The sequence below is a fragment of the Acanthaster planci genome, unplaced genomic scaffold, assembly GCF_054643075.1.
Source record: "Acanthaster planci isolate LZ-2023a unplaced genomic scaffold, COTS_SCS Contig1, whole genome shotgun sequence".
In the NCBI taxonomy this organism is placed as follows: Eukaryota; Metazoa; Echinodermata; class Asteroidea; order Valvatida; family Acanthasteridae; genus Acanthaster; species Acanthaster planci.
The window spans coordinates 181,766-193,594 of NW_028257625.1; the positions used below are offsets into that span (position 1 = coordinate 181,766).

General features: G+C 41.1%; 1 protein-coding gene across 2 annotated transcripts in view; it reads right to left on the reverse strand.

Moving 5' to 3' along the window:
* The window catches only part of LOC110980721 (calcium-transporting ATPase sarcoplasmic/endoplasmic reticulum type-like), a 73,295-nt gene extending 61,764 nt beyond the window's left edge, over nt 1-11,531 (reverse strand). For both annotated transcript variants that reach the window (XM_087131516.1, XM_087131515.1), the window contains exons 1-4: nt 11,393-11,531; nt 9,036-9,209; nt 8,147-8,164; nt 7,583-7,665 (exon numbers count right to left, since the gene is read on the reverse strand). In XM_087131516.1, the coding sequence (XP_086987642.1) occupies nt 7,583-7,665; nt 8,147-8,164; nt 9,036-9,153 (219 nt within the window). In that variant the 5' untranslated portion in view covers nt 9,154-9,209; nt 11,393-11,531. The remainder of the gene's footprint in view (nt 1-7,582; nt 7,666-8,146; nt 8,165-9,035; nt 9,210-11,392) is intronic.
* Nucleotides 11,532-11,829: the final 298 nt, after the last annotated feature.

The window sequence follows — 11,829 nt, forward strand, 5'->3', positions numbered from 1 at the left end:
ACATTAAAACAATTTGCTGCATCACCCTTGGAGTGGGGCGAGGGATTGCTTTCAGGGCCGCACGCCTTGGCCCAATTTGCTATTTGATTTGCCAAAGGAAAGCTGTAGCCACTGCATGGTAAACAGACAGGCTGCCATGGCAACGAGCTGTTCCCTGTTTTGCTCTTTGGGCCAGGAAGCGTTCAGGTATAAAACCAGTATACCATTTCTGTGGATATAGTCGAACCTCGTTAATAAGAGGTCTTCAGACTTGGCAAATTACAATGTACCTTGTTGTAACAGGAACCTTGTATTATCAGGAATGAAAACAATGAAAAACAAAAGATAGGGACCCAAAAGTTTCCTTGTTGTTACAAGCAGAATCTTGTAGTAACAGTGCTCTTATTAATGAAGTTCAACTGTACAGACGACCGTACATACACGTACAGTATGAAATGTACATGTGTAATGCCATTGGATACATGTACACTGTAATTCAAATACAAATCAACATCAAAGGGTACACTGTACCGGTGTATTCTACTGAAATCTTAAGAAAGATTTGAGATGGAAAGAAGTTCTCTGGAATTATTTAACCCCAAGTGTCCAGGTACACGTATTTAGCAGTACCATCAGCAAAATCATTTTGTCACAAGCACACAAGGTCCCATGATACAGCACAGAAAAAACCTTGCTCTATGGATACAGCATGTACTTATGTACATGTGCACAATGGATATTATGTAACTGTAAACAGAAGAAAACATGCAGATCTAATCAGCACGGCTTCTGTTATGTTAAATGGCATGTAATTACATACACATGTACATGTACATGTATGTACCGTACATGTATACATATACAAAATGTACAGTACATGTACTGTATGTGTGCAATGCCCAGATGTGACTGTGCAAATGCAGGAGGGAAGGTAATTACAGGCAGATTACAAAGCTGACAAGATGGTCACTGGGCTGGAGGGTAAAAGAAACCTACAGCTGTCAATTACATGAACATGTTGACAGTGATAACAGTAAATGGTACATGTACATGTACATGTGCTAACCTTACATACCTACTGTGGACTTGTGAACAAAAGATGTCCACACTGTGCAGGAAAGGAAGACGTTCTGTGGACTAGTTACATGTAAACATGTCCACAGGAATAGTCAAGGAAACCTTGTACAAAAAGCCAGCTGAAAATCGTGTTCTCAGTTCAAGAAAAACAAGTGTTTTCACTGAGTTTTCTTAACTGCACAAAAAGAAAGGAACGTGCACACCAGGTATGTAAGGTAAATGTGGTGTACGCACATGTGCATAATGAAAAATGCCGCAATGATTAAATGTATTCCGCCAGTTTTGTTTCATACTCAATTTCACTCAAGCGAATGTTTAAATCATTTGTTCAAAGCACACCAAAAAAAAACATGTGAACAAATACCTACATGTACAAAGGTAGGCTTCAATAATTTAAATGTGTAACATGATGGTTTAGAAGAGATCCCCGGAACACTTGAAAACTTGTGGAGACTGCAGTCACTCAAAACTGGGGTAATTCCCTTACAAACCAAAATCAATATTGCCAACTAATACGGCCTACGGTACGTGTAGAAATGTTCTTGAATTCCACCTCAGGAAAATAGACCATCTACAGTGTACATACATAGGATGATACAAGACAATGCATGCCCAGTACGGGTACACCGAGTCTAACACAACAGTCATGGATGCTTCAAAGTCCTTCATCCAGAAAAGGGTATCAAGTGTCCTGTTTAGTGACAGTACAGTAGCTGAGATGTGTATACATACATTGTGTACATGTACAATCTACATGTGCTTTCAGCAATCCTACAATATAACCCCAAACCTCCTACGGGATTTTTAAAGATCAATCCCAGAATGTTTATGGGTCAGGAAAAGAAACATAAACCTGTCAGAGATTTTATGAAAACGTACAAGGAAAACATGGGCCTTTTTCTTTCCTGATAAATGTTTTGTCATTAAACCAGCATATCATTTTATTTTAAAAAAACAAACACTAAGAGCCAAGCATTTTTCTGGATTTCCTGATTAAATTGACATAAATCAAACCAACAAAGCCGATCAGTCTTCCAAGGGTTCATTTCCTCCTTTTTTACACCAAAGCGGCATGCAGGAAAACACTTCTCAAACAGCACAAGCCCGCGGGTCTGCGCTGGATAGGCCGAGAGCAGTTCACACCAACACCGTGCTGGTGGTGTCACGCCCACATGACCAGACATCACCAAAGTAGGGGATTTCACACCCCCACATCACCTCTCAATACCGCTCCCATCACTGATTCAATGAGCAGTACCGTTAGGTCAAAGGCAATAACACGTACAGCGTACAGGAGGCACACTTACTGGCAAGGGGCCTGCATGAAGGATTTTCTTCCTCTTCAGTAAGAAAAAAACTGAATGGCATGTAGATGTATGCCAGTTTTAAAATGCACCAAACCCAACACGGACATTTTACTTCCTTTCAAGCCATCCAAAAGCTCTTTAGGGACGAGGGTGGGCTGGTGTACAATGCATGGTACCTGTACATGTAAAATGCTTGCAGTAACTTGATTTTATTTTTCAATTTTTATTTATAGCTGTTCATTCAGCAGTGCATTTTGCGCCAATTACAGGATGGCAATGAGTGAAGAAATGGGAAAACCCACGGACTCAGGTAGGGACTGAAAACCCAATCCACATGTGGACCGAGCCGAATTCAAACCCAGACCTCAGAGGTGGAGGCGAGGCAAGAAACACTACGCCAACCCGACTCCCCAACTTTTAATTTTTGCATGGAGTGAGAACAACCCTGCTTTGGATTTCAATTTCAAACACTGACTCTTGTGGCATTTCTGCAAGGAACCACCCCTAAGTAGTCTTCCAAAATTTGTCACTTTGCAGGAAACCAATGGTGCTCGCTACTTTACTTAACTTCATGAGGGAAACAGACCCTCATCATAAAGTAACCTTGGCCAAGCTTTACCTGTCGTCAATCCTGCAATTCCCTCCCCCCTTGATGGATTTGAAGGATCTTGGTGATTTAGGGAGAATTTTATCACAACTTGGCTAACTCCCCTAAAATATGACACATTGGCATGTTATCGTTCAACAGATTAGGGACTATCCGGCCTAGCACTATTGGGCCAAATCTTAAGGCTATAGCTGGAAACAACGAGTGCCTGTGGCAGCCGAGCTACATGTACATGTACATTGTGGCTGCCACCATTTCCCATAGCCTTGTGCATTATTGCGTGTCGTAGCTGACGGCTTCACTTCACATGGGACTTTGTGTCTCAACCTTGGTTACATACATTGTACTAACATGAATGTACTAAAACTGTGCCATTGGCATAATGCATGGTGTGCGACTTGGGCAGATCAAGGAAGCAAAACTGCCTGTGGTGTTAGAGTTAATCTCCAGCACTGCACAGCTGTTGGGACTACGTTTTAACCCCGTCCTCGTCTGATCACCTCCAAATGTCAATCCAACTGAAAATGCTGGCCCAGGGCTCTCCCATGTGCAAAAGTCATAATAAAAAATGTTGCCCCTCACAAGCCAAAACATGACAATGGGCTTGATATTTAGGCGACGAGGAACCACAGAGTAGTGGTGGCTGTTCTTGAGAAAATGTCAGAGTGGAGTACATGTATATACTTTTCACAGCCTTCACTCCACAGTGTAATCGTACTGAGGTGGACAAAAGGTGAAATGCATTCACTGCCTCTGACGCAAGATGTATTCAGATACATTGGCAGAGGAAGAGGGGGCCTACAAATGCAGAGCAGACAAAGGAGACGTTACCTGTATTACATTAGGGACAAAGCCACGCTGGTACATGTAAATGCATGTTATATTCAAAGTGGGGTGGCCATTTCTCACTGTGCTAGGGCTTGCCAAGCTCATTCGATTTTCTTAGATTACAAAAAATTAGTGCTTTGCATGGAGCAAAAGAAAAAATGTTGGCACTCGTAGGAACCTTCTGCTCGGTAGCTTGCAGTGACACCATGTCATAAGGGAAATTTGTTTGGGGGGGGTGGTCTCTAATCTGTACCATTTCTACAACAGTTCCAGTTTAACTCTTCCTCATGATGAAACCAAGGATTTGTCACAGCCCCACCGGGCAAATATCACAACAGAAGACAACAATGATCCGTTTTCAAAATACTGGAGATCCGCTATACCGTATGCCACAAAGAACTTACCAGGGAAGGTTCAATTGTTTTGCAGTGCACTGTGGGAAATGGTTGACAAATTCTACTCACTGGTTGCACACTGGGGACTTGAATTATTCCAAATGTTTGTGAGGATAGAGGATTCATAATGTGCACATTCTTAAACAGCAGTTTTAATTAATACCTTCTTTTTCCTATTGCACAGAATGTTTAGTTTGGTTTATTTATTTCCATATCTTAAATAAAAAATCACATGACTTTAATATCAAAATAACAGAAATGATATGAGGATTCCAAACAAAAAGTGAATGCTTGTAAGAGATCTGGAACCTGTTTCTAATTATTTAAATAATGGGCTATTAATTGTATTACAAGGTCAGAAAGAGAATAAATTATCCATGTTTGCATTAATAATCCTGTTTCATATTAACTAAATAAGAGTCTACAACAATAACTACAAGGGATGGAGTGAACTACTCAAGTAAGAAACAATGTCTAAATTTAAAAAAAAAAAATTCCCAAAGTTGATTACTGACGTACGTTCAAATGCTTTTGTCCACCGTAAATTCGAAAAATGTCACTGTTAATTGCCTTTGTTGGCAAAAAATCATAAAGTGACATTTTGGGGAAAGCCTGTAAGATCAGACAGGGCCTAAAAGCCCAATCAACATGTTGACCTGGGTGGGATTCGAACCCCCACATAAAGATGCGTGTTGAATGCACCACTAAACAGTCAGTGCCAACCTCTAGACTCAGCAGGTTTCAGTGACAAAGAGAACAGTCTGTTCTGAATAGCCAATTAACAAATTCTTTAAGAACAGCTACACGTGCATGTATGTCTCTTCCTGGCACCTCCAAAACACCTTTCCTGCATTCAACTATGGATGAAAGAACCTATGACGTCAAAAAAAGGTCATCAGCATCCAAAGATGTCAACACACTGATTCTAACGTCAAACTGTCTCGCCCGACCCGACCCGACCCAGGCAAGACCTAATGAAAGAGTTAGCAGAGAAGGCAAGACATTCAAGATGTTGTCTGGAGACTCGTCTCCTTTTAACTGTACTGTACATGTGCAGAGAATTTTTTTTTTTTAACAAGACTGGTCCAAATTGAATGATAGCAATAACAGGAAATACAGTTGACATTTAGCTCAGCTCAAGTACTTTATACCTTAATCACTTGGCAACAACCTAGCTTTGAAAGTACATACATATAACCTCTTTACCTTTCAAACTCTCAAAGTGTATAATTGGTATCAGACATTGAAAAAATTGGCTAAATAGTGAGAGCCGGTACACAGACTCTACGGCACACTGTCTTTTAACAACACCAGACAAAATTTCATGATGTCCCATTTGTAAAAATACATGTAACAATGATTATTCAAAATGGCCTACATTCAGAAATCAAAAACATGCAGAACATGAAAAAAGTGGGGGATCCTGCTGGACCTGCACATACCAGACATTTTTTCTGGGGCATGCCTCACATTCTACCGAGCCCAGGGACTTAAATGTCATCTAAGTGCAGGGCCAGACCCCAAGCGGCTCGGTATGAGCTTTCTGCAGCCCAGCTTAGCGCCCCGATAAATGTCAAAGATGCAGATGCTGATGGGTAGTAGCGGACTGCCGCATTCAACAGGGCCCGATCCCGGGGTTTTGAGTCTGGGGAGGAAATCTGACATCTTAAGGGGGGGAAGGGGGAAGGTCGCCTGTCTATGCCCCGCTATTGTTTGGCAGCTTTCTGTAATGGCAGCATCTTCTTTTCTCCCCGAAGGCTAAGAAGGAACACTATGTTGATTGATGGCATCAAAAAACAGAATTGTCTATCTCTGTAAGACTTATACATGCACATGTACGTGAAGGTGTTCAGTAGGGTCTAGGGCAGGTGAATTTAACCCTAACTCCCCAAGGGTTGCTAGCCCTAACCTTCCCCATTCACACAAAGTTAAACACCCATATGGGACTTTGTGCACAGAGGCTGTTGGACTTCGTTTTTCTGAGGTATGCCAAACCCAATGCAAAAGCCAACTGTTATGGGCCTATCCGCACAGAATTTAACACCTTACCACTGTTTAATTCTGTGTGGTTGGGGAAGGTAAGGGTTAAAGCATACACATGTACTGTACATTCATGTACATGTATACACCAGAACATACACACTGTGAGAGGACGTTGGTTTGCAAATTTTACCCCAGAACTATATGTACAGATTAATAGCAGTTTGACTTCAGAAAGAGAATCTCACTGCTGCATGTTTAATAACCACCGGCACTGTGCACATCTGTAAATGTCATTTATCCACCAGAGAAACCATAGCCTCCTTAGGGAAGGGCATTAAGTCTTGTTTTCAAATTACTATTTCCACTAATCATCATTATGATATAACACTTATTTCTTTGATTTCATTGCTGCAAAGAGTGTCACTTCATGAGCTCCGCTTCGGGACCAGACGAATGATCTGTAGAAAGTATACATACTGTACTTCTTTTCCTGTCATCCCGTGTAAAATGCTCATGTACACCCTGCCAAACCTCTGAAATACTAAAATGTCTTTCAAGCTAGTGCAAAACCATACCACAGATTCCAGAGGAATCAGGAAATGGAGACTGGTCTTTGTTGACAGAGAGTTCGACCGAAATACATGTACTGTAGATGTATGCTACTTCTGAAAAGTTGAGGATACCGACATCAATAAATGTAAACCGTGAATGCAGCAATGCTCATCAACTCAAGCATCAATACCGCGAGATGTCGGCAGAGAAACAGCTTTGCAACTGAAAGGTTACGGACTGTTGCATTTTGCCTCTGTAAGGCATGCTTTGGGCATATAAATAGAGCCTTGGTCTATGATCAGTGCTCTATAGGAAGGTAGGAAAAAATATGGTGTAATTGAAACACAGTATTTTGTCCAACACTGCACAGCTGGCAAAGATCTGAGTTTTTACATAGTTTCTTGACATCACAGACAAGTACATGTACTCCATTAGAGCAGCAGAAGAATGCAAGAACATTTGCAGTTCTGTCCTCAGTGAAGGAGGAAAAGTGTTTACAATTTGAGGCACTGGGAAGACGAGTTACTTAACTCAAGATACAGGGTCCTTTTTTTGCAAACTTCTGTTGCATTCTTTTGTATCCATTGGTAGAAAACTTTAATGCATTTCAAGCAGTGTTGTAGTCGAGACCTTTATGTCCGAGACCGAGACCAAGGCATTCGAGACCGAGACCAGCTCTTTCAAGACCGAGACCAGAACTTCGAGACCGAGACTTTTGCAGTTCGAGACCGAGACCTCAAAAAAAGGTCTCGAGACGGTCTCGAGACCGAGACCAGGTCTCGAGACCTCCAACACTGATTTCAAGGCGACAAGTGAATGCAAAGACAAAGGGAAGCAAGAAATGAGATACTTACAAATGAAATCACAGCTGCTAGAAGTAGAATTTTAACCAAAAGATCGTCAAACTGTTCTAGAACGAGTTGCCAAAGAGCTTTCCCTGAAAAACAGTAGGATTGATAATGACTAGTTAACAACACACACAGGTAATGGAGTGTATCAAAATTATCTAAGAATTCTTCTCTTAAATACAATACTTTAAAGACACAATATTTTGATATTCAGTCAACTGACAGTAGCAAAATCATGAGACAAACTGTTTCTCCAGGCAATGACCTCTGTGTTTAATTAAGTTATTAATCAACACCCTAATACAGTACAAACTTCATGGAACACAACCAATGAGTGAAGCTTTGTGAGAACAACCTCTGCCATTCTACATGTAGCGGTACATGTCTCTGTTGAGACCAAAGTTTCTCCCTGTGAAAATGGCACTGAGTACTGAACATTCTGCAAGTGCATGTCTTCAATCTGCTACAATCCTTTTGACCAGTGTACATATGCAGTTCAACTATGACTCCGCCCAGTAATAAGTCATATATTCCATTACACTCTGGCAAAGACACAGCAGGCTGACTTACTCTCTTCTGCAGGCAGCTCTGTTGGGGAACACAGTCAGATTGAGAGAAACAAGAAGAAAACAAAGGTTAGAAGTTGAAAGAAGTCAAAATGGAAAAAAAATGTTCAACAAATTTTTGAGGCAAATCAAGAGCATTTTGTAGGAGTCAGTTGTGACCATTTGGTAATCTTCCTTTCTCTATGACAAAGTAAATGCACATGGGTAGAGATAAAATATGCAAGTAAGCACATACATGTATGTACGTGTAACTGGTACATGTTGGTGCCCAGTCATATTATGAATAATCAGGCAAAACATTCAAACAGTCAAAAATCTGTGTTTACACGTAACAAGTTAAAACTTCAAACTTCGTCTGTAATTTGGACTAAAGCAAATACCAAGCACAAGGAACACGCAAAAACAGTTTGGCATCCAAAAATACATCTGCAGTAACTATGGTAACATTACCAGGCCACAAAGGCCAGACTGGTAAAATTGGGAAATTTACCTTAGGAACACAAACAGCCTGACAACTGAAATAACAGACAATACCAGAACATTAAAAGAAATATCCAGGCCCTGGAAAGAAAGAATTCCATTTACAAAGCCACAAATTCTTCCCTGCAGTGATTTATTAGTCCCTTGAAAGCAATCAACTGTCCTTAAAAAGTCCAATTTAGCAGTGAAAATATTGAGGTATGCACATTTAGAAACACAAAGGTAGACATTTAGAAACACACCAGTCTTATGTGTTCATGTACAGTGCGACAAGTGATGTCCGTATATGGAATTCTTTCCCTTTGGAATTACACTATAAAACAGCACTAATGGAAATTTCTAATGAAAACATTATTATAAATCAATGACAAAGTTCACAAAAGTCAGAGTGAAAGAGAGGAATAGGAACTGACCGTTTGGGCCGTATTTTTCCTGGGCAGCCTTGACTTGTGTTTGTGACAATCCCTGAGATTCCTTGACATTGAAAAACTGAAGCGTTTCCGCTATAGTTTTTGTATGAGCCAACTCCATAGTGTCTCTGTTAGATTAGATCCTAGTCTTGTTTAATTCCACCACTAAAGGTACCTCTGCAAACAAAATGAAAAACCTGTTTATGGAGACAGTCTGGAAAGAGTTGTGAAACACTAACAATGGTTTAACTCGGCCCCAGCAATGAAAATCTCCTCCCTTTTTTATAATAAAATAAGAAATCCTCATCTAGGCAACAATGAGCAAAATATTTTTCGAGTCAAGTTTACAGGAACAGGCATAGGCCAAGGCTCTGGGCCTACTAGATTATCATTCTTGGTGAAAACTTGGGGCAAGGCTAGTCCGAGTAAGTTGGACCCTACAAATCGCCATTGTTGCCATCGAGCTCAAAGTAACCATCTTGTCCAAAAGAGATTTGAACTGTATGATAATGTCCTGGGGACGACGTCACAGCGCGCTGGCCTGTAGCGGACCATTCACAAAAAGCATGCTGTGTCGGCACACGCACACTGCCGACTGATTCCCGAGTGCCGCAATGTCCGTCGCACAGTTTCGATGTGATCATAGCTACTGGACATACGGTGCTCAGGAATCAGTTGTCAGCACGTGTGTGCCAACAGCATGCTTTATGTGAATGGTCCGCTAGAGGCCGGCACGCTGTGACGTCGTCCCCAGGACATTAACATACAGTTCAAATCACTCCCTGAACAAACGGATGACATCGTACTCGCAAACAAGACCGTTTTCGATTTGAAGGGGAAATTTCTCTTTTCTTGCCAAATGAGAGTAAACCTTTTCATTATTAAAATCTCTGATTCTCACTTGATCCTCACCCGGGCGCATTAGACAGTATAAGGACCATTTTGGAGGTCAATTCAGAGGATTTTGATTCGGTACATGCTATTTTGAGTGAAATGAATTAATGGAAGCAAAAGCCTACGGAAGGTACTTGGACCCTACTGTCGCCCGACCATGTCCAAATGTTGAAAAAAAGGCGATTTGTAGGGTCCAAGTTACTCGGACTAGGGCAGGGCTAAGCGCCCTAGGCAGTATTGCCTTTTGCGTATTGAATAAACATTTTGTAAAAACCACATGATTCAATCGTTATATTATCAATTGCCATTAGCATCCTGTTCCTTTAATAAGGAAACAAAGTCTACGTTTTCGAAACAACTTTCATATCAGACAGAAACGAGGGAAAGGCTTTGGTTTTTAAGGGAAATTACAGGGTAAAATGGCAGCGTAAAATGACGCGAGAAAGAGCTGTGAACAAAGACGAATCCGCGCATGTAGTCGGTTTCCTTGACCTGGAACCATAAAAGTTTCTTTTAGGGTACATTCCAACAAATCATTGTATTTCTGAGCGCGAGCTCATTAATATTTTGTGATCGCACAGGATTTTTACAATAAAACAGACCATAATCAGGAGAGTTCATAGAAATATTTCTATAAATCCTGAATTTGGGATAGTTTCCAGTTCAGGGTATTTCTTTCACAAAAACCCCAAAGGCCTATTTTGGATAGAGGCGGGCGGCTACATTCAAAAATGAGCGCTTAGTTTTATTGCTGTTTTAGAAAATTGAAACGAAAAGTGATCTTCTGGCCATAATCTTGAATTTCCAGTGAAAAAACGCAAACAAACCTCTTCACGAAAGTCAATAGGCGGCGCTATTGCAGTCCGATTTTGCACTGTTTTCTATGGGCAAGTATTGGTGTAGTGAAACCTGTATGAAATTCAGTATCACAATGGCCGAGTCAGGTAACCAGACGTGAAACAAATGGCGCGATGCAGTCGTCTTTCGCCAACCTCAGATTAAAAAAAAAATAGTTTTCTAGCTTAAAATTTAAATATTGTCAAAATTTATCACATCTAGAGCTACTCTACTAAGTACTAGGTCTAGGATCAAGGAATGGATCCTCAACATGGTCTGAATGTCACTCAGTTAGTTGAAAAAATTGACTTCGTTTTCCTTATTATAAGAATAGGGTTTTAATAGTAATGAACGCCGGTGTACACTGTTGTGTAATCATGAGACGGCATCCATACTAACACAATATCAGTGTCACGCGATGCCACAGCGCAGATTCAATCATTGAACATGCATGAGTGAATGAACGTGGTGGCCAACCTATGTACACAACTAGTACTAGTAGTAGCGCCGCAAGCGCCACGCAGCATGTGTGATGCAAGCCTAGCGCCTACACGCCGTACTTAAAGAATACCGGTGAATTTTGGAGCCATTATTTCACTATCTAAGCGCGACAAAATTGCAATACAAACCTTCAGATCGATTGATATGAATCCCCTCCACACGGACCAGTCGTTCCTTTCGACCCTGCCTTGATAAAGAAGAAAATTGGCTCCAAATCATCCACCCCGGCCGCGCATTTCGACGACATTCATGTGTTCACAACTGTCAACAGACTTTCTTGCAAGCATGCAGTAGTATAGTTGTACGCTCAGCATATGCGCTGGCAAGATTGCTGTCACAGCATGAAACGTGGTATTAGCCGAAATGTTTAGTGTGGCTTTTTCTGATTGGTTAGTACAGTGCGTGGGCGTTTCATTATCGCTTTTGACCAATTGGGAAAGGTCATAGTTCCTAGTGAATGACGTCAATGAAAATTTTGGGCGAGGGATATCCTTGCGTGATTTGCGTAACCCACGTTCCGAACTTCCGACCTATATCCCCAGTGTCAATTTTTTTTTAAACATCG